The 24,961-nt window shown below is 36.0% G+C and overlaps 1 protein-coding gene across 7 annotated transcripts in view; it reads left to right on the top strand.

Moving 5' to 3' along the window:
- NPAS3 (neuronal PAS domain protein 3) overlaps positions 1–24,961 on the top strand; it is a 785,079-nt gene that overhangs the window by 671,298 nt on the left and 88,820 nt on the right. For all 7 annotated transcript variants that reach the window (XM_081971246.1, XM_081971244.1, XM_081971249.1 and 4 more), the window contains one exon: positions 1,111–1,285. In XM_081971246.1, coding sequence (XP_081827372.1) covers positions 1,111–1,285 — 175 coding nt within the window. The remainder of the gene's footprint in view (positions 1–1,110; positions 1,286–24,961) is intronic.

Here is a 24,961-nt window from a genome sequence, read left to right as displayed (position 1 = left end):
ATTTAAATTTTACTCAGATTTATTTATTTTGGTAGGGGGTAATTTGCTATAAATATTAAGGCACTGTAATCTTTTAATATTTATATTTTTAAAATATTTTTATATAATGAATAGTTTTTTGTAGCTATTTCTGTAATGTAATAACTTTTCAACTTTATGTTTACTAAGTATTCAAATATAACTTGTTATCTACATGTGACTGAAGGGTGCCTGACACCTTTCAGCAATGCCATTATATACTGCAATTATTTTATGATTTATTAGAATATGTACTGAATAATTTATTAGATCAGAACTTCATAAGTACATGTTTATCCTTAAAGCATTAGATAAATTCCAGTTCTGCATAGAGCAATATCATTTGGGGGGGGGGGGAGGCTGCATTGCCAGATGCCCTGATTCGTTGTAATTGGAGTGTGTGTGTGTGTGTGTGTGTGTGTGTGTGTGTGTGTGTTGCTTTTTTATTCATTATTGTTTTACCCTTTATACGTCTCTGGTTTGTTTTTACTATGTTGTACTTCACCCAGAGTGATAAGATTGGAGCAATTTACAAATATAGTAAATAAATAATCAGGGAAAAGCAAAGTGCTTGTTTAATTGTAGGTGGGGGTCTTTCAATAGCACACAGCCTGGCAACATGCCATTGCGTTCTCTTAAGGTTGTGCTGATTTCAAAAGGTATGCATATTTCATGCAGGAATATATTTGGAAAGGTGTATCTTTAAAAAAAAAAACATTTTGTAGGCTTAAACTGTGAGCTTGTGTTCCAGCTGACTTTTTTTTAATGCACATCAATTTTCAGGGTCAATTAAGGATAGGGGTTTGGAAAGCTAGTTGCAGCTAAACTACATATTCTAATCAAAGGAATTTTGCTTCGGCGTCTAAACGATCTAATAAAAAGGAAGTTTTTATTTGTCAGTTGATATATGTGTTACATAAAAGATACATACCATTTTCAATATCAGAGCAGCAGATGCTTTAATATTCATTACATAAATCTCAAGTTTCTAACTTTTTAGAACTGATGGAAGTGATGCATTTATAATCGATTCCAGATTGGAAAAAAAAATACTTACATTAATGTCTCGTGTCCCCTGCTTTTACCCCATAGGTGGAACTGACAGGCAGCAGTGTGTTTGACTATGTCCATCCTGGTGACCACGTGGAGATGGCTGAGCAGCTGGGCATGAAACTTCCCCCAGGACGAGGCCTTCTCTCGCAGGGAACAGCCGAGGATGGAGCCAGCTCAGCTTCCTCATCTTCCCAGTCTGAGACCCCTGAGCCAGGTGGGAATTACAATCAGAATGAGTAGGTTGGTGGGCAGGACCTTAATCAAATAATTGAGCTCATGTTGCCGGTGTGAAAAGACGATGAATAGGTTTAATTGTATTTAACAATTCAGGGCAGCTTTTGGTTCTAAGCAGTAATTAAATAAGGAAGAGGTTTGGAAATAAAGAGACATTTTAATAAGTATAATAGCAAAGCTCTAATTTTGGTTGAACAATGCATACAGAAAGTACCAGTCAATGTAGATTCTCTTTCAAATTATTGAAAAGGCTCAGGTTTCGTATCTCATTTTCTTTTATTGTTGCAGGAATTAAAAGTAATGCATTTATTTATTATTCAGGAAAATCACTGAATAAGCTTTATGAATATGAGCTTGTGAAGAATGAAAAGTCTTGGGGACTTGTAGAGTTCTTAGTTCTTATTTTTTAACATCAGAAGGTACTTGAAAGATGTGAACAGATAAATTAAGGCTAAAAAGAAAACAGTAATGGCTACATTTTAAACTGCCTTTCCACCCTCAGTATTTAATTAGATCAATTGTATAGAGGAATGAACAGAGGTGACATTCCTCATTGGAATTCCTCCCAGGCCTCTTATAGACTTTGCATTCTGAATGTTCCCATTTTCATTGTGTTGTACTGATGATAATTTAAGTATTAGGGGAAAATCCATTTATAAATTAAACAAAATGACTTGATATCCATCAGTCCCCTAGTTCATCAAGCTGTTCAAACACGAGGAAGATTGGCTGGTCGGCCTGGGTCTTCCGAGAGCTCTGGTAATTAGATCTGCGAAGGATTTATTCTTTGCTGATTGGGGCTTTAAATTAATTGAAGTTCCACATTTGTGGTTTTGTCCTTTTTGTACTTTTTTAGAGGAGATATTTCATATTCTTGTGTGGTGGAGTGCTTGGCCAAGCAGCAGTAGTTTAAATGTTAATTTTTCTCATGAGAAGTTTAAGATTTTTAATGAAGTACAAAGGCTGATTTGAAGCCTTTTATTTGCTTACTTGGGAAATTATTTTTCTACTATTTAAATATGTTTGTACTGTACTTGATCTGTTGTTTTGAAGCAAGCTCATAAGACAAAAGTATTTTATTAGTGATCATTTTATAAAGAACAGTAAACTAAAGTGTCTATGTTGAGTATCAGAACAACCAGAAAAATAATAGTGTATTTTTAAATGGAAACCTTTCCAGATGAAAACTGGAAATTTTTGGAGCAGGGGGATTATACAAACAATAATTATGAGGATATAAGGACAGCTTAAAAACAAATTTGTTTGAGGGGTCCTTGGTGCTCTCTGAGCTTGGTTGTTTTCTTGCAGACATTTCATTACCAAATTAGGTAACATCATCAGTGCTAGACTGATGATGTTACCTAGTTTGGGTAATGAAATGTCTGCAAGAAAGCAAGAAACTCAGAGAGAACCAAGGATCCCTCATTTCAACCCTAAACTACAAATATTCTGCTTTATTGATACAAATTTGTTTTTCAGTCATGCACATGTATCCTCAGAAGCAAGCCTGCTGAACTCATTGTTGTTGACTTTCAAGTAATTGGTATAAGATTTTAACCACAGGAAGTATTTAAGATGCTAAACATTTAATTTGCCAAGCTATATGGAAGAAAATACAGTAGGTTATTCTTGGCTGTTATGATTTTTTTAACATTCTCTTTTTTTCCTTGTGATTTTCCTTTGAAAAACAAGATAAATCAGAGTAACTAGTTTTACTCTACTGAGTATGCTGGTTCAGTAATCTATATGCATATTCAAAAAAATTATTGTGATTTGTTATGATGGAGATTTTTCAAAGCATTTTGTAAGTTTAGCAGAGAACTAAACATTTATTATCTTTGAGTGTAGCGTCTTACTGTAATATAAATTCATCTTCATCTATGCCAGGATCTAAATTCAAGAGATATTTGCTGCAATCTTTAGAATTTACATGGGCTCCATAAATTCTTTATGAATAAGTGGGAATTAAATTTTACATGGTCTTTTATTCTCCCCCCAAAATTCCACTTTCATAGGATTTCTCTTGATGAATAGCACAACAGTATATTGTTTCCTGTTACTAGACAGGTAAACCAGGACAAATATGGTCTATAATATTATGTGGGAAATGCATTCCATCAACAAGGATTGAAACTGCAGTCAAAGAGTTTCCAAAATGAAACAAACTTTAATGAAGCTCCACAATTATCATACTACCAGAAATACAACTGCAATTATTGTAATTCTTGATAAAGATAGTATTGGATTGTTTCTTATAAATATGAAGGGTTTTGCGGATTCACACGATTTTATCTTCAGAAAATTCTGTAAGCCCAGCTCCCACACATACCATGCCACTGTTAATCTCCTGCCAAATCTTCTCAATTTATTTTTGATTGCCACAGTGTTAACCCATTCATTCTTGAGTTCATCTTTCCTTTGCTATCTATTTTTCAAGCAAATTCCTTCTTATTTCCTCTCTCACTTTTCTTCAAACTCCCTGATTTCTTCATCAAAATATAATATTGGTTCATTCCATCTGTTTATATTGTAGAATTCCATGAACAAACAAATCCAGTCCTCTTCTACTCTTTATGTTATGAATTTGGCATTGATGTATCTATCACTTCCTATTGATCTGACAATCTGGGAGTGACACCTTCATCACCTAACTCAAATATCATTTTGGTCATTTAGTAATAGCTCTCATCAAATTTTGTTGGGCCAATCTAAAAGTGAATTTAGTTCTATAACTATCTTTGAATCTATTTATCTAAAATGCAGAGATTAATATCTTTGAAACTAAATCTGAAAATGCAAAGCATGTCTCCTAGAATCACTTTTCCAAATAATATTTTTCTTTCTTTTTCTTTCTTTCTTTCTTTCTTTTTCATCACATATATCTTTAAAACTTTGTGAGTACTGTGAATATTGTGCTCATATAAATTCTTGAGAAGGATTCTCATTTTATATTGCATTGACAAAGAACAAAGGAGGATGCTAGGTTTAGCTTAAACACTTTTCTTTCAATACAGATACCTGATACAAATTGCAAAAAAAAAGTTGTTATCTTTTTAAAAAGCTTCTTACATTCCTAAAGTACCATTAACTAAACTTTCTTATCTTAATAGCACAAAAATATATTTTTGAAGTTTGCTGTTCAAAGCATTATCATCTCTTTAACTGTTTAATTGTCTCTGTTAGAGACAGTGCTTAAAATGTGTGTATAATTTGAGAAGATGGGAGAAAGGATATCACCATATTATTATGAAAATGAAACAACTACTAGGTATGGAATTTTTCAGAAGGCTTGATGTGTTCAGTGTACCATTACTAAATGACTGAAATCTAAATAACATTTGGCATTGTAATATAAGTAAGTAAGTGACTAAGCTAACCTAAGAAGCAGTGGTACGGCACTATAATAAGAAGTATGTTTTTCAAGCAGACAATTCCCTGATTGTCTTGTTTTAAATCAGTCAAAATCAGACACTCAAAACAGGCTTTACCAAAAAGAAAAAAAATGTGGTAGATATAAAATGAAAAAACCTAAAACCATTCTGAGATGGGGTTTCAATTGGGTGAAAACTGAGACATGCAAATAACTTTACTTACATAAAGTATTATTGGTCTGAGGCATGTAATTTCTAGTCTGCACTTGAAATGTCAGCTTCCATATCATCAAGTAATTTTTTTATTGAATAAACAGGTTTTCTTTTAATCTAAAAACTGAACAGTACAAAAGATTGCCCATTTAGTGCATGATATTTGAACATTTCAATGTAGAATCTCTCCAGCAGATTCCCCGGACAATTTAAGCCTGGAACCTCTGGACCATTCTGACTGAATGGTTAATTTACTTTCTGCATATCTGCTTGTGTCTTTTCATTACTTTTAATGGTTCTGCAGGCTTGGGATTATGATTGCTGTACTCTCCTTTTAATAAATTCATTCTAACTGTTGTTAAGTGCTCAGTAAATGAAAAACCAGCCATTTTCAAAAACACTGAATTAAAAAAAATCGGAAATTTATGTCATATTACTGAGGAATAGACGCAGAATTAATGCAGCATTTTTATTTGCATATTATTTAATTAACTATTGTTTTATACTAAATAAAAGATATGTAATTTCTACAGTTTGTAGAAGTGTAGACGGATATGCTTTTTTGTCAGGAATGACGTATTTCATCTGTGTCAGAACTGATCAAGACAAGGGATTGTTGGAATTTATCAAAAGGATAAGAACTTTTAAAACTATCAACATTACCCACCTTGCAAAATACTCATTTTTTGGACGCACCTTTTTCCCTCAAAAAAGAGGGTGAAAATCTGGGTGTGTCTTATACATTGAATACAGCTTTTTTGGCCTACCGAAACTTCTTTTTGCAAAAATGGATGTGCAGAGGATTTGGGAGGCCTGCAGAGTGCAAAAACTTTTTTTAAAATTTACCTCTTCAAAACCATGGTGCGTCTTATACTCCAGTGCATCTTATAGTCTGAAAAACACAGTATATCAGAGAACACATAATTGAAGAATAATTTTACTAGCATATTAATGTCATTCCATAGAGTCTACAGCACTTTTCTGAAGCTCTTTGAGTTAAAGCCAGGAAATATACATAGCAAATGTGGATTTCATAGGGTATAACTGAGGCTCAAATTAGTCCAAAATGTCAAAAGCATAATTAGCTGTTTGGTGAGAAAATGCTAAGGTTGATGTCACTGACTGATTATATTTCTCATCATGCAAGAATATAAAGACACATCACAGTTAAGCAAATAATAAGCACATTCAATGCCTGTAGAGCAGCGTGCCTCATTGCAGAAGATCTCCAACTCAGACCATCCTGAGGGTCATGTGTGAACTAGTTCATTAGACCAATGGCTGCATCCCAACCTTTTTTTCATAATAGATGAAGATGTCTCTAGTGAGTCAAAGATGAAGAAAATGAAGAGTACTACATTATGCCGCTACATGTAAATTTATTAAATATAAATTTACTATGAAGCAGGGCTATTTTTTCACCATTTGTCAGCCTTGTAAGGCAGCATTTTTTCGTTAACCGGAACACCAATATTTGGTTTGGTTTTGTTGTTGAATACCAATATAAAAACCTTTGAACTTTAATCATCTGAAACTTGGCAGGATTTATCTCCTCAGAAGAGGCAACTATGCCTGAAAATTATTCCCAATTCTGCCAAGAAAGAAAAATGATACAGCATTGGCAATTTGCAAAGGAAAAAAAATGTTTTGTCTTTAATTTGACATGTGTCACCTTCCCATAAAAGGTTATAATGCCTGCAAATTTAGCTCATTTTCAAATTAACGATAATCAAAAGCAAGCTAAAAATGATTAAATGATGTTGCACAGGGAAAAATGCAATTGCCATTTGTTTTCCATTAATGATTCATAGGAAGCATGGAGGTTTGGGATTCCTGACTACATCTGAGATATCAACCCAAGCCTCACATAAATGATAGGGCCATCCTGAATAAAAAATGGTCAGTCTGAGGGCAAAAACTGGAATTATGAGCCTCATTAGGGATGTAAAGGCGTAATTTGGTGCCCTTGATGCATGGATGGAAATAAAATACCTCAGTGATGGCTAACCTTTTTCTCCTTGCATGCCCACACCCATAATGAAATACGCATGCAAGCACAACTCCCCCCCATGCTCCTCCCATGTATGTGCATGACCCCCAGCACCCTATTTTGGGCCTAGCCGGCCTCCCTGAAGCCTCCTGAAACCAAAAACAGGACACGGGTGAGCGCTGCACCCCTCGTGCCCCCCATGCAAGCGCATGTGTCTCCCGCATGCGGCAGAGACCTGTAAATCAGCTGGCCGGCAGGTGGCATGCGCACATGCATGGTGGAGCTGAGCTGGGCGATGGCTTGCATGCCCACAGAGAGGGCTCCAAGTGCCAGCTGTGGCACGCATGCCATAGGTTCACCATCACGGGACTAGCTGCTTTTAAAATATGGCAACTTGAAGATGTGTGGACTTCAACTCCCAGAATTCTGTGAATTGCTCACATCTTGTGAGTTGCCAAATTTGAAAAATATTGGAAAAGATTATCCTTATACCTTCATCCAAATACAGCTCGTGGGTGAGGAACAGTCCTGGACAGAGAAATCTGTAGAGAATTTAGCAGTTTCTTCACAACTTCAAACAGCACAGAGCAGCTTCTGGAAGCTGCAGCAGGCAACCACTTTTGTTCCTCCTGCTTTGCACAGGGATGTTTTGCTCTCCTCTCTTCTGGAACATGCTTTGCTCCTATCAACCTGAATAATGCTGAATTCACCTACCTCTCCCTGCTGCCCTCCTGTTGGCTGGGGTGGATGAAGAGAAGCTGTTGAAAAGGAGAAAGTCACTAATCGTGAGCAGGGACTACTACCACCTGACCTGCCTGCTGCCAGTTGATTTTAAACTCTGTCCCAGAATTTCTTTCTACTTGCAGATGATCAAGGCAAGGTTTCCATCATCCAAGACATCTTTGCATTCTGAGCTACTAGGAGGGGTTCAAGAGAATGATGGGAAAGGAGAGTAGAAGTGGGAATCAGTAGTATTGCAGCATCTTTAAACAAAGCCCAGCAAATGTCATGAAGTGGGAAGCATGTGAAATACTATCCCTGCCCTAGTAGCAGGTACAAAGATGCATTCTTGGTGTGGTCTACTTTGCTGAGCCAGCAGATTGACGACAAGCACCATCCTGAGCTATGACAATGCCTTGATGCAGACTGCACAAAATGGCTTAGAGGACTGAATGGAAGCCACAAGTCGACTAGATTGTTCAGAGGGCAATGAGGGAAATGATATTAGAGCTGGTGTCTTGATAGAATGAGCACTGAAAAAAAACATGGCCCACTGCATCAGTTTCCTCCATTCCACATGCACAATTATGCTTCCCAAAGGGAATATCTTGATAAATTCTCATAGAATGCTGTTTCAATTTCACAAGATAACTGATGAGCTTGAAACATTTTTAAAAACCCAGAAGTTTTATATGGGGCAAGAAGTTCAAATCTAGTTGTTCACTAATGCAAAAAATCTGATGTGTAAGAACACGGTCATATTCTTCTGATTTTGGTGTCTATTCAGTTAAATGCCATTAACAACTCTAAGGTATTTATTTAAAATATTATCTCTATGGGCGATTTCAAATTGCAGATGTTATTCTGAGAGACATCCGTATATAATATATGGATTTCTAAGGATTGTGTACTTAATTTAGTAATTTAGACATCACATATACCTTATTTTACAATAATTCTTGATAATCATGAATTTTCTAATTCTCTCTCTCCCCCCCCCTCTCTCTCTCTCTCTCTCTCTCTCTCTTTGCATGTGCTTCTTTAATGAGACTGAAAGTTATCAAATAGAGTATGAGGAACCAGTTCTTTCAGACAAAATGCTACAATTGTAACCAAAAATGCAAAGCCAAAAGTAAACTTTGGCTTCAACCTGTGGCCCACAAACTGCATTGATTGCCAGTTTGCTTCCCGATTCAATTCAAGTGCTAGTTTTGACCTTTAAAACCCTACATGATATGGAGCCTGGAAGTGCTTAACTAAAAAACATATTACCTTTCATCAGAGCATGTTTTAATGGTGGACAGTCTCCAAGGTCCCTTTAGTCGCTGTGTTATGTGATTCTATTATTTAGTTGGGCTATGTAGATCTTTAAACGGATGCTTTGGGTTCTTAGAGACTCAAGCAAAGCACTCCCTCAGTCCTATTTTTCATCCAATGCATATTATAAGTGTAAAGCAAACAGGAAGCATTGCTTTGTCCCTCTTCTGAGCCTCTTCCAGCAGCACAGAATAATATAAAGAACAGACTGCAAATTAAAAAGTTTTATAAGTAGCTGTACAGCTGTACTGTAACCAATCTTCTGTACAGGTATAGGTTAAGGGCTTTTTCCTCTGATAGCAGTGACTTTTCAAATGGATGAATATGTCAACTGTGTGTCTCGGTTAAATATCACTGTCCCCAGCAGGATAACTACTATTAGTCCGCTATAGGTAAATCAGTTGAGACTTGTATTGCAAGTAATCAACAGTGTACCTTAATCAATTGGAGGAATTGCTCCAGAGCAGCAATAGGTTGACTCCTATCCAAAAGGATTATAACTTAACAGAAGGCAGTGGGGAATTGCCCAAAATCAAAATACTACTCCAGATAACATAATATGTATTATGTCTTTTTAAAGATTCTTGCTTAATCACAGGGCATTATTCTTTGCAGTTTGGTAGAATATGGAATCAAATGTAACTGTGTTATTATAATCAGTATGAGACAGCATCCTTCCATTTCTTAATGTAAATTTTGTGCTTGTGAACATTTCCAGATGGGAACAGCCCTGGGGATCTGAGTTGTTTATTTTTACAACATGCTACAAATTAGACGAAATAATGCAGATTTCCTCCTGATGTTCCCCCAAGTTCTTTCACTGCTGAAGTACAAAAGTTGCCTTACCCATTATAGGGAAAAAGTAGCTCTAGCTTCCTTCAAATTGTAGATTTTTCTCATTAAACTCAAGAACAGAACTTTTTCATTTCATTCGATATGAACTCAACAATCATATACTGTCATGTACAGTGAATCTGCTGACATATGCCAGATATTGTATCTGATTCTTATCTAACCAATAGAATACTTTAGATGCACAGCATACCATATATAAATTATAGTTGGTGGAAAAACTGTTTCTCTAAATACAGGCTAGATTTAATGAAATCATCTGTTCCATCAAAATAAGGAATTTTTAATGGAATTTATTAGAAGAAGGCATCTAAGCTCTATTACTATGATTAAGGAAGGAAAGATCAAAACTGAGGCTTAAAAATAAACAAACAGAATTACCTAGCACACATTGCCATTTTTTTTACAAATTCTTAAAGAATTTGCACAGATCAGTATAAAATTCCAAAATTTCATTAAAGTGATTTTTGTTTTAAATTGTTTTTAAGAATTGAGACATTATGTGGCTTTTTGCTAGCTTGTTCTCAAGTGTCAGAAACAAATGACTTAAATGTCCTACAAGACAAATGTTATTTAATTACCTAATGCACTAATCTATACTTAACCTAAGTCCTAAATTAAGTATCCTACAAAAATATAACTTAATCAAGAAACAACCATCAATCACATATGAGTTTGATGAACAGATTTAAGAAACCATTGACTGGCAGACTGTTGTCAGTATTGAAGAAGTTGCATCCCTCTTAAAAAAAAAATAGCATGTTTCAGCTGTGCACTGGTAATAGAATTTTAAAGGAAGATATACAATGATCTCATATTTTTATTGAAATTATTTCCCCCCCATTTGCCCCAGCTCATCAAGGGTAACATAAAAATGCAGATCAGGCAAAAACATAATCCTCAATTTGGATCCAGCAGTTTTTATTCTAATATGTTTTTCTGGAAATATTAAAATTTATTATAGTTTAGTTTCCATTAAAGTTTAATGATGATGTGTGTAGTGAAGCCTATATTGTGTCTTCATTTTAATTTTGTTTGGTTATTGAGTTCATCATCTGCTCAGGAATTTCACATCCACAGAAAGCACTGCCATGGTCAACAATAACAACAAAGAAATAGCAAAGATGGCATGCACAAATAGGACAGCCCTCGAATTATTTAGAGTCTGACCTCTGCCAAATCACGAAAGGAAGTCTTTCTATAGAAAAGAAAAAACAAAGTGGTAGTTGTGGTTGGATTTTAGATTATAATTACTGAATTTCAGATTGCAAAAGAGAGTTATGCTAATATCCTATTGTCTTCCCCTTCTCTTCCCTTCCCGAATATTTGACTAATTAATATTGTCCTCCCATTTGGTTCCTTATAGAATATAAAAGATATTGTTTTGTTCATACTTTTGTTAAATAATAGTCAATAGATTGGTACATGCACAAGAAACTCAGAGCACCCAGTGATATCACAACCTATATCTTCTTATTATAAATATTGCTTTTAAGAGAAAAAATGGAAAGAGACTCAGGGCTGCTATTTATAGTAGTAGCCACATACTGTATATAATGTCCAGTCTTTCTGTAATCTCAAGTGTTGCAATGTGGAATGTTTTCACCCAATTCTATATTAAGTATGAGTCATCTATTTAAGAGCTTTCAAAATGACTGGCAATTCTATTCTGATTTCCAAAACTGCTCTGTTGAGGTAATGGATTTACTAATCCATCAGAACCTGCTAAAATGATCAATACTTCAGTTCTGGACAACCATGGAATATTCTAGAGTGTCACATAGTATATAGGTTTCTTTAAGGTGCAGTGTTAGGATCCTCTATGGTTTTTTATGGCTCAAAATTGTCTCTTATTTGTAGAACAAGGTATGGTAATGTATATCTGAAGCATCATGTCATTATACATAAATGTTTTATTACATATGAATTATAGAGAAATTCTACATAATGCAGAATTCACCATTTGTATTTATTAAGCTACCTCTGTCCCACCATGCCCACTCTCAACAAAGGACAGAGCATCCTCACAGCTATTTCTTTTCCTAGGTTTCTTCTAATAAAAGCAGGGGGGAAAACATTAGTAAACCCATTGGGATTTTTTTCCTCATGGCTTTAAAGTTCTAAGGAAGAGATAAGAGCCAACAGCAAATAACTGGATTTAGAATAAACTCAGAAATTATCACACAGGCCATTCCTCTGCCACAATTTGTCAAATCTGCTGATAGGAAACAAATTCTATTCATAAAGATTTTATTTTGGAAAGGGGGGGGGGGCTCTCTTGTGACTTGGTAGCAATTCAATTATAGTTTTGTGAGATAGTGAGCCCGGAGAGGGAATCCAGACTGACAAGAAATATGACAGGACAGTTACAGAGTGTTTATGCAATTAAACTTTCACTGACAATACCTGCAGAATGATGAATGCATGGGCGGAGGTATTTGTGCACAAGCAATGCCCCACAAGTATTACACATTTTTCATTATTATACAACTATTCAGCCCTTGCAAGAATAGCTTGGAGTGTCTTGGAAAAGTGTTCCCTTTTTCAGCATGTTAACCAAATGTTTTCTTTTCTTTCTTTTCCTTTTTTTCCAGTGGGTTTTAATGTGCCAGGTGATAACAGAACATATATTTTACTGAAATGTTTCTAGAAGATTAAGATTTAGCATGAGTTTGACACATACTCATTTTGAATTCCTAAACAGGTCTTATTCTTTTTCTATCTGAAACTTTATATCATTTCCAAACTGAATGGATATTGCATAATTAAACGGAAAGGTTATTCATTTTATGCATATAAGTGCAAAGGGCATCATAAATGTGGGGTTCTACTGATTGTAGATTAAGAAAGAAAGGAGAAACTTAAAAAGCCTTTTGTAGTAAACCACAAAAGCTTATAGACTAGATTAATATGGTTAGTTAATCATCCCTATTATAGTGTGTCTGTCTTCCAGGGATATATAAAATCAGAAGGCTTATTTGAAAAGCGCTAAAAGATTATGCTGAGTTCCCCGAGATATTACAATCGTCATTTTCAATTTTAAAGTGAAGTGACTAGTTTGTTTTTGATTCATACTTCTAAAGTGTATTGATCTGGATTAGTCTGTTCATTAAAAAAATGTTTTGTGGAACTTAGTTAATTTATACCAGTCTTATCTTTGTATTTTCAAAAGGGTGAAATTGTAAGGGGGAAAAAGGTGCTATTGTAATGAGAATTCATATCATACAAACCTAATCTGCACATGACTAATGCTTTGAGTTTATGTAGACAGCATGTTAAATAATGTCTTTGACAAGAGCAATTAGAAATATGTGCTGGATCATATTCCTTAAACTTGAATAGCACTACTTAAAATACCTCAATTATTCAAACTTACAAATCTGTTAAAATCACTTTGATTATATTGCAATATTTGAATAAAAAACTGAAGGTAGCCCGTATTTTTGGTGGACATATATTCAGGAATGCTTCTAAACTCCAATCATTAGAGAAGCTTTGATTCAAATGTATAGTGTTTTCTCAATAGACTGCCTTTCTTCCAGCTGCAATCATAACAATTGGGAGCACTGTAAGGAGATGAATATCTTAATGTACACCAAAAATATATATCCAATTAATTCCACAGGGTCTGATAGTTGGAAATGCAGAGTTTCATACGTGACTCATCAGATGAACATGTGGAAGTGTTCATATGTGGAAGATTACTTATATGCACTTCTTAATAAATTAGCTTAATTATTTTAGCTTCCGGTTGTAAATAATAGTACTAAAGCTAAATGCGAAAAGTGCAATCATATATGCTGAACCATAGCTAAGGTATAGTTTTCAATTATTCAAAAGACGCAAATTGTCATGGTTTAGAGTATGTTGGTAAGTGATGCCTCTATATTGTTGAGTGCTCATTTATATGTGAATAAATTATATGAACACAAATATTGGTGCCGATTTCTCAAACCCAAGATATATTTTGCAGTTTTCGTAGAACCAAATGCTTTTTATCTAGACAAAAATGCGGCCGCCCAGCACAAAAAGTTATAATGTATTTTAAAATGTATTTTTTTCTTGAAACTTTTTATTTTCCACAAAAAACTGATACTTTTCTACCCCAAAATTGTTTTCATGTTATTTAAATGTTGGAAATTGCATGGCTGTGTTCCTTTCTTTTCAAAAAAACAGACCTAATCCTGTTAATTCAAAGTGAATAACAAACAGGACTAAGACTTTTCCCAGGTTGTTACATTTATTCAACCTGCTTGTGTTTTGTTCTTCATCATAATTATTTCCAAGTCAAATCTGTGCTGATTTCCTTGTGGACTTACATACCTCTGACTAACTTAAAGAATTGAGCTGGGATAATTCACACTATTCCTTGGGGGTCATGTTCTCTGTTTTTTTCCAAGGACATTTTTATTACAAAGCTGATGAAATTTGCATATTAATTCATTTCTTTCAATTTTTTAAGATTAAATGTTGTCAACATGTATCAGTGCAAGGCTCTGACAGTGTTGATGAAATGGGTCAGTCAAGCTTGAACATTTAGAGTAATGCAGCCATCTGCAACCTCCAAACCCCTTGTGTAGTTTAGTGCTACCAATGCAACTTGATTAAAAAAAACTTTTATTCAACGAAAGATATTGAAACATTATCTATAAAATGATATGTGATATTGTTGCCATTTGTGAGAACAATATATGCTGTCATATATTTGATAATGGTTCTAAGTATCTCCTTGAGGACGAAGTTAGTGAGCTTGTCAATCACAATTAAACTCTAGTAGGGAAAGTTAGATTCTTGCTAGTCTATAAACAAAGATGTGCTAGGCATGCATTCACAAGTACAGCGTAAATTAATACTTTTAACCTTGCCAAAACTTTGATGATATTAAACTGAGCTTAATGTCTTGAGGTGGGGTGGGTGGGCTTCAGGGGTGGGTTCCTGCCAGTTCTAACCTCTTCTATAGAAGAGGTTCCACAAATCTACAGTGCCGTTTAGAACCGGTTCCAGCTCCCTCCCACCGCCCGTCCGGACATCATCAAGATGAAGAGCGAGAGGAGGAATTCTGGGAGTTGAAGTCCACAAGTCTTAAAGCTGTCAGTTTGAACACCCCTGGGGTTTTTTTTTCTAAAGGGTTAGGGGTGCAAGGATCTTGTAACTTGACAGCTTTAAGACTTGTGTGCTTTAAGTGCCAGTTTCTGAGCCAACATTTTGGTTGCTAAGCAAGAGTGTTGTTAAGTGATTTTCACCACATTTTACAAGTTGGTCACGCCCACCCAGTCACATGGCTGGCAAGCCACTCCCACCCAGTCACATGGGCAGCAAGCCACTCCCACAAAGCAGGCCACACCTATAGAAGAGGTTCTAAAAAATTTTGAAACCCGCCACTGGTGGGCTTTCACTGTTTAAGCAGCAGTGTTGAATTATTAGTGTTCGTTCATCTCTCTTTTAAAATATAACCGTATTTTGTTATTTGTATTTTGCCTACTTTCAAGATTCTGGATGGCTTACAACTATAAAAGTAGTTGCATAATAATAGTAATCAATTGAAGCAACAGTTAAAATTATATGCCTACTGTCTTCCTAATTCAAGTTAAAGCACCAAAAGCCCAGAGAATCAGAGTTTTAGAGCCCCATCTAAAGGATAGAGATGATTCCCATGAAGGGAACGGGGGCGGGGGGGGACAGACAAGATGTTTCAGAGTGAGGTGAATGTTACCAGGATGGCAATATATTTGGAATCATTGTTTCCAAATATATTATTTTTTTCAGGGTACCAAAGTTTCTGCTCTTGGTTTTGAGCTGCTGATATCCTTACATTATTATTGGTTTCTATGTAAGCCATCCTGTAAGCCAAGATTTTCCACTATGTTAGTATTTCTTTAGAACTTTAATGTTCAATTTAATCAAATGAGGACAAAGTCAACATGTTTTGCATATAGGCGCTACTGCTGATTTTCTGCACACTGCCACCTCCTGCATGGATGCAAATCAGCATAGCTTTGTTTGCAACAAAGAGATATTCCTGGTGATTAGGAATACAAGGTTTAAAACAATAGTTACATCGGTTGACTTAAATTAATCAATTAATTGTTGAATTAAAAATATTTCTATTTTTGCTTCCTGTTTTTTTCAGAACCAGGTTTTAAATGCTTTAAAGCTCCACTCTTCTATCAGCTGGGAGTAAGCCTCAGTGAATTTCATAGCTTTGAATAGGAATGTATAACAGTGCTATTACTTATTACAAATAAAATCACGTATACACACAACAGATTTTTAATATTTCTTTCTCACAGCCTTTTCTAAGGTGTTTTCTAGTACTGTTTTTTGTAAGGTTAGATCTAATACATTTTTAGTTCCTCTAAATACAGAAATAAAAGTACATTGCTGGTGGACTCCAGTAGCCTTTTTCCTTACTGACTAAATAATTCCCCTTAATTCTGCAACTCTCCACAAATTCCACATCTGTTGCAGAGAGGTTGCCTCAGTCTTCGGTAAAAGATTTGAGGATATTAGTAGAGAGTCCACAGGCAGAGAAAAGAACGAAAGTCCCTTCGCATTAATAAAAGTCTGACAGCATGACATTAGATCCACTTATTATTTATGCTCATACATTCAATTGATGAATTAATCAATTAATCAAGAAAAATTCATATTATTAATCAGTTGCCAGTCCTATTAATAAAATATGAACCTAGTCATAGAGAAACAGTGTGTAGAGAAAAGATCACTCATCAGTTCCTCAGTAATATATTTGTACAATTAAGCTAAGGAGTTTTCATAGATCCCACAACTATCTTTCAGTGCTATTTGTCTATTATGCTCATTTGAACTTTCTGCAAGAGTTCAGAAAGCCCATGACAGTTCACCAAGGACATTTGGTTTTGGTTTTGATCTCCTAGCAGTAGAGAGTAGCTTTGAGCGTGACTGTTCTTCTAGGTTAGTTGCATGCATAGAGCATTTTTAAAATGCATCATCTTTCATGCTGGACAATTATAAAAAAAAAGAGATGTTCCGTATTTGACTAGTATATATTTTTATTTCATAATAACAAATATTTGGATTGCGCCTACATTCACATATAAAAAAAACAGAAGGAGAGCTGCACATATACAGAATATTGCATTGGAAAATCAAAATCTAGCTTCATATTGTAGACTTTGAAAATGTCAGTTATGAAATATTTAGACCATGCAACACAGTCTTCGACTTTTGGTTATAAAATTTTAATTTCATGAGTTGCTAGCTGTCCAATTGTTCAATATTTGTAATGCTACAAATCTATGGTTATCAGCTTCTAAACTTTAAACCCAATTAGTGATTCTGTTAAAACGAAATTACAGTGACTTGTCAGATACACATATACATTATAATTTGTTATCTATTTCTGCATTTTGAAAATTAAAATAAAATAAAATAAAATAAAGGGGTCAAATAAAGCACACAACTCACAACTATTTTTACATGAATCATGCCCAGTTAACTGCCATATGCTATATTATAAAGACAAACAGAATCATTCAGCTCATGTGTGTATTTATTTTTACACCACCCTTTGTTATTGTGTCTGTATATACCGTATTCTGAAAAGCCACACCTTTCATAAGTATCCATTAAGATCAGGGAAGCATTTCATAATTTAAATGCAGACCTTAAAATAGTCCTCTACGTACAACTGTTCATTCAGTGACCATTTAAAATTATGAAGACACTGAACAAAAGGAATTACGATCCTTTCCTGAAGTTATGGCTGTTGCTGTTCACCTGTAGTCACATGATAGAAAATGTTGGTGCTTGGCAGGGTACCTCTCCTAATAACAATGGGGACACTGCAGCTCCCCTCCATCTGCCTATGTCTCCCCATCTCAGCTGCCCACCTGGCCCACCAATGTCCACAAAGCTGCTGCAGCCCTGAAGGCCTCAGTATGCTCGTTGACTATTTCTCCCCATCCCACCATGCATGGGCGGCCTGAGCCCCCTCCCTCTCTTTACCCCACCATGCCTATGAGGCCTGGACTCCCTACTTGCACCACCACATCCTGATTTACTAGCTAGAAGGCTCGCTAGTGAGCAATTGTTCTGCAAGATAGAAAGACTTTTTTCTAGCCAGAAACCTAATGAAGGTGATTATTGTGAAGGCTAGAAACTCTCAGCAGCTGCAGTCAAAAGTAAGAAGAACCAATCCTGGTGGGGCAGAGAGAGGGCCCAGGCCAGAGATGGGTTTCAGCAGGTCCTGTCCAATACGGGCGTACCAGTTGAAAGAATTTACTGTGCCTTCCTGTACCAGGGCTGGCCTGCCTTCCTTCCGTTTGCCCACCAGCAGAAGCCTTCCAGGGGGTTTTGGCTGGCAGGTGCGCAGAGGGAGGGTGGGGAATCACAGAGGGAGGAAATCGCATGGATTCCCCATCCCCTTCATTGGAAATGAGGCGGCTGTCAGAGGAGAAAGCCACGCATGTGCATGTGCTTGTCCAATGAATTCTCCCCTCCTGTTGCTTCCTCTGCTGTTTGAACAAGCCACACAGTTTGCACTCCCTTGTCTTTGACAGCCACCTCGTTTCCAATTGGGGGGGGAAGAAATCCATCTTTTCCGTCCCTCTCCAGGGATCCCTGCCCCAATTGGAAATGAAGTTACTGTCAAAGATAAGGCAGTGCACCCCGCGCAGCATGTATAAATAGCAAAAAAAGGAACATGAGAGGAGTTCCATGCCGGGCTTTTCAAACAGCCGAAGTCCTCTCCTGTTCCTTCTTTTGCTGCCCCGTGCGGCGTGTACAAACAGCAAAAGAAGGAACATGAGAGGAGTTCCATGTGGGGATTTTCAAACAGCCAAACTCCTCTCCTGTTCCTTCTTTTGCTGTTTGTACATGCATGGGTCGCGCTCCCTTGTCTTTCACAGCCACCTCTTTCCAATTGGGGCGGGCATCCATGGAGAGGGATGGAAAAGATGGATTTCTTCCCCCCCCCCCAATTGGAAACGAGGCAGCTGTCAGAGAGAAGAGGACAGCGCACGCCACGTGGGCTTGTGCAGCAGCGGAAGAAGGAACAGGAGGTGAGGATTTGGCTGTTGCACAAGCCCACTGGTGCACACTGCCCTCTTTTCTCTAACAGCAGCCTGGCTAAAAAGCCATCCCCCATGGCTTTTTTCCCTGGGGGGGGGGGTTCCACAGAACATCCCAAGACCAATGCCACCACATCTGCCCTCTTCGGGGATAGGTCCTCTTCAGAAGGACGAGGCCTCTATGGTCCCCCTCACATTCCTTGTCTTCTGGCCACAGCCCATGCCATGGAAAAGATTGGTGCGCGCATGCCCCGCACAATTACAGGCCCAGAGAGGGAAGCCTCTGCACAAACCCGGGTGAGTGAGAACAAGTTCCTGCCGTTACAAAAGCTCCGGGATGAGGGGCAGAATCTTCACCACAGGACAATAAAGCACCATCTGCCAGAGGCAGCAGAACCAAAGCCCCTTTCCCAACTGACCCTTCCTCCCTCAGGGTGAGGGACCTTGCTGTCCGGCTGCCTCTGGCTTCCCTCCAAGAGTCTCTGCTCTCCGGGGCTGTAATTGTGCAGTGTGTGCGCGCGCACTTATGTTTTCCACGGAGGGTCATGGATGGGCTCCGGAGTTTTTCCATGCCATGCAAAACAGAGGTGGCCCAGGCCTTCCAGCCCCTGGCAGGTTTCCATGCACCTGTGGACACTGGGCCTTCCACATGATAGCTTAACAACCGCAATTGGGAGACCCAGGATTGTGGTAGTTGAGCAAAACGGTCACATGAGCATCTCACTTAATGACAGCTTTGTTCAACAGCTTAGATTCTAGTCCCAATTGCAGTATGAGGAGGTGGGGATGTGTAGTCTTTTGTTCCAGAACTTTAAAAAATGTTTTCAATTAATGATAAGGAACATAGCTTTATTATTCATGAAAGCAAAGTAAAAATTTCTGTCAAAGGTTTTTCTCTTCCTGTCCTTAACTTCAGGAATATTGGAGTTTAAGGATGAGGAAATGTTACTCATAATTGGTAAAAGAGATTTCAGGAGGAAGAGAATAAGTTATAGATTTCTTATATATATATATATTTGTATAATCCATACCTGTAGTCTAAAATACAAACAACGAAAACTAAAAGGCTATGAAAAATGTATTACAGTATGGATAGAACAATCGCAGAAGAAATTTATGAGCAAATGAAGTACCCCATAGAATTTGTCAGTTTATTAGAAATTTAAGTGAACTACTTTCATAACAACTCAAATTGTAAAAGCTGAAATTGTGGTACTTTTCAAGACAGATTTGATGAATGAGTATGCGTACTGAATTGGCACAAAACCATACACAATTCAAGATACATAAAGGGTACTTCTGGAATTCAAGTAGATTGGATTTAATTTTGTCAAATGCCTAACTTCCTTTCAAAGACAGGAATAATAATTTCTTATACGCTAACATTTGCAATATCAAATAGTAAAAGAGGAAGACAAATTCCCCAAAACCTGGGTTCCATCTACCAGCAACAGTATTCCTGCAGATATCATCATAATATCTAGGTTCAATTTATTTCAAAGCTTACTTCCACACAAATTATAGGCTGAATAGTGAGATGGGAAGCAAATACTGTAAATTAAATTAAATAATTAATAAACTATATTGTATATATAGTATATATGATTAACTGTATATAGCTTAAACTATATAAAGAACTTGGACCTCAAATGTAATTCTCAGATTTTGAAAAAGTCAAGACTCATTGAGAAAAGAAAACATAATGATGCCTCATTAAATCATTTTATTCAATTCATAAAATTCCACATTCATAATAAAAAATTGTATTATTCTTTGTTTAACATAATAGTGAATCAGAGCATTTCAGTTTAGCTTACAACTTTCCTATCCTCCATCCATCCAGTTTGACTTTTCTTTATCAGACTTTATATGTAATTCAACATATTATCATGGGTTGTAAAAAGTTTTTAAAAAGACTTCCATAGTTAGTTAACATAATGTTCAGCTATTTTTAGTTTTGTCTACAATACAGGCAAGAGAGAGAGGAAGAGATTTCCACTGTTCAGCTATTTCAAAGGCCATCTTAAATCATTGACATAATGGCAGATTTTGAAATCTAGGCATTCATCATGATAATTTCCTGTTCACATCCCCAGAGCTGGTGCAAAAATGCAGGCAGCTGTGTTGATACATTATATGTTTCTGTGTTTGTTTATAATGGGTTTTAATTGCCCATTCAAAACCAAGCCAGCCCAGAATGTGTTACATTATCACCGGAATAACTATCAATAATGTGGCTGGAAGAAATGGTTTCTCTCTCAACTCAAGTTTTCAGCTAAGCTGAGATGGAACAAGGAAGCCTGTTCCATGAGAGACTTTTACCATCTCTGCTTTAACTATTGCATGAAATACTCACATGAAATTATGAGATGTCTAGGTAAAATATTTCATCCAGCTGAACCTTGTCTCCACTGCAACACATTCTTGCTTTTCCAAACATAATTCTGCTTTGCAGATGTACAAGTGGATAAGATGTGCCTCTCACTGTTTTCATATTATAATACTAATCACAAATGGGTGTAATCTAAAAATTGGCCTTTGCTGCACCAATAAGGTGCTTGAAACAGAAATTGGGGAGTGCCCTGCTGCCCTTGAATTTGTGCATAGCTATTATTCTATTAAATAAACTATGGACGCAGATGCCTTTTAGATCTCCTAAATTCTAAGTTAACATAATAATTGCTTAGTTATTTCTCCTATATAAAGCTTATGTAAACCTAGCAAACCCTTGCCCTAATGGCACATTTAAATTCATGTTTATTATTCTATCCTTTTTGTAGTGTCCTTTTTTTAAAAAAAAAAAGTTCATATGTCTGGATACTCCACTCAGAATATTCTCTTCCACAGACTGAATACACTACTTTCTCAAGAAAGACAACATCTGCAAGTGAAGGTTTGAAAACTTGGATAATAGAAGTTTCAGCACAAATAACTGTAGAAATTCCAGTGCATTAAATTTCATGACTTGAAGTATATGCTGGGATCTAAAGCTTTGTAGATGAAGAATTTTATTCCCTTTCCCGTAGTAGTATTCAGATCCCCTTTAAGTTCAGCACATTCTCAAACAAGTCTTGAGAAATACTTTGCACTGTTTGAGATTTCCCTGGGATGGTATGAGAAGTGGAATTTGAATAAGAAAATAAGAAAATCATTGGGATAATTAGTTCAACATTATTTTCTAACAATGGCCTACTGGACGCATCAGGAAATCTCAAACAGGTCATGAATCCCCCCCCCCCCCCTGTGCAGCAACTACTAGTAGGAAACATATTAATAGCTGCTTAGCCATTAATTATGGGTTTCAGCCAATAATGCAAATTGAAGAATGTTACAGTGAATTTTAATTCCACATGTATTATTTAGGATTTTCCCTACTTCTCAATTCGTAAAAGCAGATAAGTTTTTTTTTAAGATTATTGCTACATGGTGTATCTGCATGTTAAACACTCAAATCAAGACACATAATTATATTTTTTTTACAACATGGTGATTCTTCCACACTTGCATCATTATATTACTTAGATTTATTCTTCTTTAACTTAGAAAGATCTCTGATAACAAAGTGATTGCTTCTCATGACAATTGTGTAAATATTGAGCATAGCAAGATATGAACTCATGGAAGGTCACAAAAATTAAACTCTCCAGATTTTTAAAATGCTTCATACACAATTGTTTCTCATATATCTCTTTCTTCAGCAAAAGCAGCCAGTTCTTGATAATTTAGCAATATTGTGATGAGATGAGCCTTCCTTCCATCAAATTTTTGTTTTGTACAAAGTAGAGCACGATAGCCTATTGTGGCAGTCGGTCTGAAAAAGATTGTGCACTTCTGATCTCTGGCAGTGTTTAGATAATTCGGGAGTGGGGAGATAAGCAATCTTATTTCATGTGCAATCTACACAGGATGCACATATACCAAAACTGAGGACATTTGAAATTAATGTAATTAAATATCATCTATTGCCTTTTTCATGATTAGGTCTACTTGCTCGTGAGTGGCATGCCAAGGTCCTAAAAGTGGCCAAATCCAAGATAAACGTCGTCTGAGCAAGGGCAAAATTATTTATTTAAAGTTAATTTTTATGTAATTTAATTTGAATGTAAGTATACATTTAATTAAACTTGAATTAAACTAATTAAACGCAGCTAACGTGATTACTCTCCATGTAAAGCAAGGTTTTCCTTTCTATTTCTTTCACATAAAAATTACAGGATGTTGGCAGTCCTTGGAGATTAAATATGGCAGTTTTTCTTCTTTTTTGCACTTGAATTTAGATCTTGTTGTGAAGCAAATGATACTTCGCATGGGCTATTGTCTCGGTGGCCCCGCAGCTGCAAAAATAATGCTATTGTCTTCTAACTGCCTGCAATATAATATTAGGGGACTTAACATGTTTTATAGCTTCTCTACCTATTTATTATTATATTATGTAATTCCATGTAGTTCATGTCTTTTCTCTGCGCTATTTGTTTAGTTGTTTTTGAGATTGAAATGGCCATGTAGGGATGCGTCTGCCCTGGAATCTAAATCAATTTCCGTCATTGTGATGTATTGGAAAGAATGAGCACTTGTGGTGAAAACCATAGTTTCAATAAACAACGAAGAAAGAGTCCTCTGCTTTACATTGGAGTTCTATCAGTGGATCTGCTTTGAGGCACTTGGTCTAATTGTTTGACATCGATCTGTTATAATTTCATTTGCACAGCAGTAATATTTTATTATATCAAATTGTATTTTGTCATTAATGTTAATGTCCTATTCAGAAGTAAGCCTAAGTGAATGTAATTGAATGTATTCCTAAACAGGTATGAGTAAGACTACAGCCTGAGAAATTAAGGAAAATAATAATTTCTTATATTTTTCCTTTTGATGAGGTTAATGGACATGTTACCTTCTTACAAATAAGCATGCTAGTTGATGTTGGGGGGGCGGAATCTGTATTTACTTGTAAATTATACTATTTGCTATTAATACTATTCATAGAATTCAGTTTTGGGATGAAAAGTTTAGTAACAAAAGTTTTCTAGACAAACTTTTATGTTTGTCATAAGAAGGACAAACATAAAACCAATATCTTCCCTACTCACATCTTAAAGAAAAAAGATAGTTTCCTCTAAAGTAAAATGTAGAACAACAGGTATCTTGTACAACTGGCATATCTTCTTATTGTTTTGTATATATTGAAATATTTGCCATGTACTGTATGTTAAATGACCAAACTTAACAAGCTACACACAACCAAGTAAATCAAAATGGCTATAATTCAAGATTTTGTTTGTTTGTTTCCCTGTGGGTTCATAGTTTATGTGGCAGGAAGTACACTGATATTAAATTTCCAGGAAACCCATTGTAAAGTATACGAAAATAGAAATACTGGCTGAGGAATAATAGCATATAGATTGTGCAAAAGGTCTGATTCTATAAAATCTGCAGCTAATTATATGGTTTGGGAATTTCATACATACAGTCCAGGATATCAGAGGAGAAGAAAGATAGAATGTAGGTAATTGGATTAATTTAGAATAATGGGAGGGGGAAACTATTTATTCCTCTGTAGCAAACATAAAATAATCTTATCCAGTTAGATCAAAGCTTTACTTGTATTAATTCATAGAGAATTTATTAGGCCCCAATAAAAATTAAATTGCTCCCTTCAGGGGAATTTCATACTTTGGTCTGAGGGTTTCCCCCCCATTTTATTTCTATTTCTTGGAGCAATAGTAGTCTTATAGGATGGTTGCATTGTCAGCATTTATCTTGAAACTCTTGGATATTAGTTTTGACTGCAGTCACCTTTCTGACAAGTGTTGTTGCGAGTGTGGTTTATATCCCTGTTCAGGGTGATTTCTGATGATAATGCTCTGTCTACCTCACTGCTTCACACTAAATTATAGATGCCATGATGACAGTGCAAACAGTATTCAGGTGCTAAACTCTACTTTCTTTGTGTGATGTCTGTGCCTTTCCCACGACATGAGTGAGTTAAAATTAGGAAGAGAAAATACGCAAAATATTTTTGCTTAAAAATAATGTTCTGATGGTTATTAAACAAGTAATATTTCATTTAATCACCCAAAGGGATTACTTTAAATGAGCAGACAGAAAGAATAATTTTCTTAACACATTCTTGCCCTGGAGTC

The sequence above is a fragment of the Natrix helvetica genome (assembly GCF_964273705.1).
Source record: "Natrix helvetica genome assembly, chromosome: 1".
NCBI classification, from domain to species: Eukaryota; Metazoa; Chordata; class Lepidosauria; order Squamata; family Natricidae; genus Natrix; species Natrix helvetica.
Note: the sequence above shows the minus strand (reverse complement) of the source record. Positions and strands in the feature narration are given on the sequence as shown.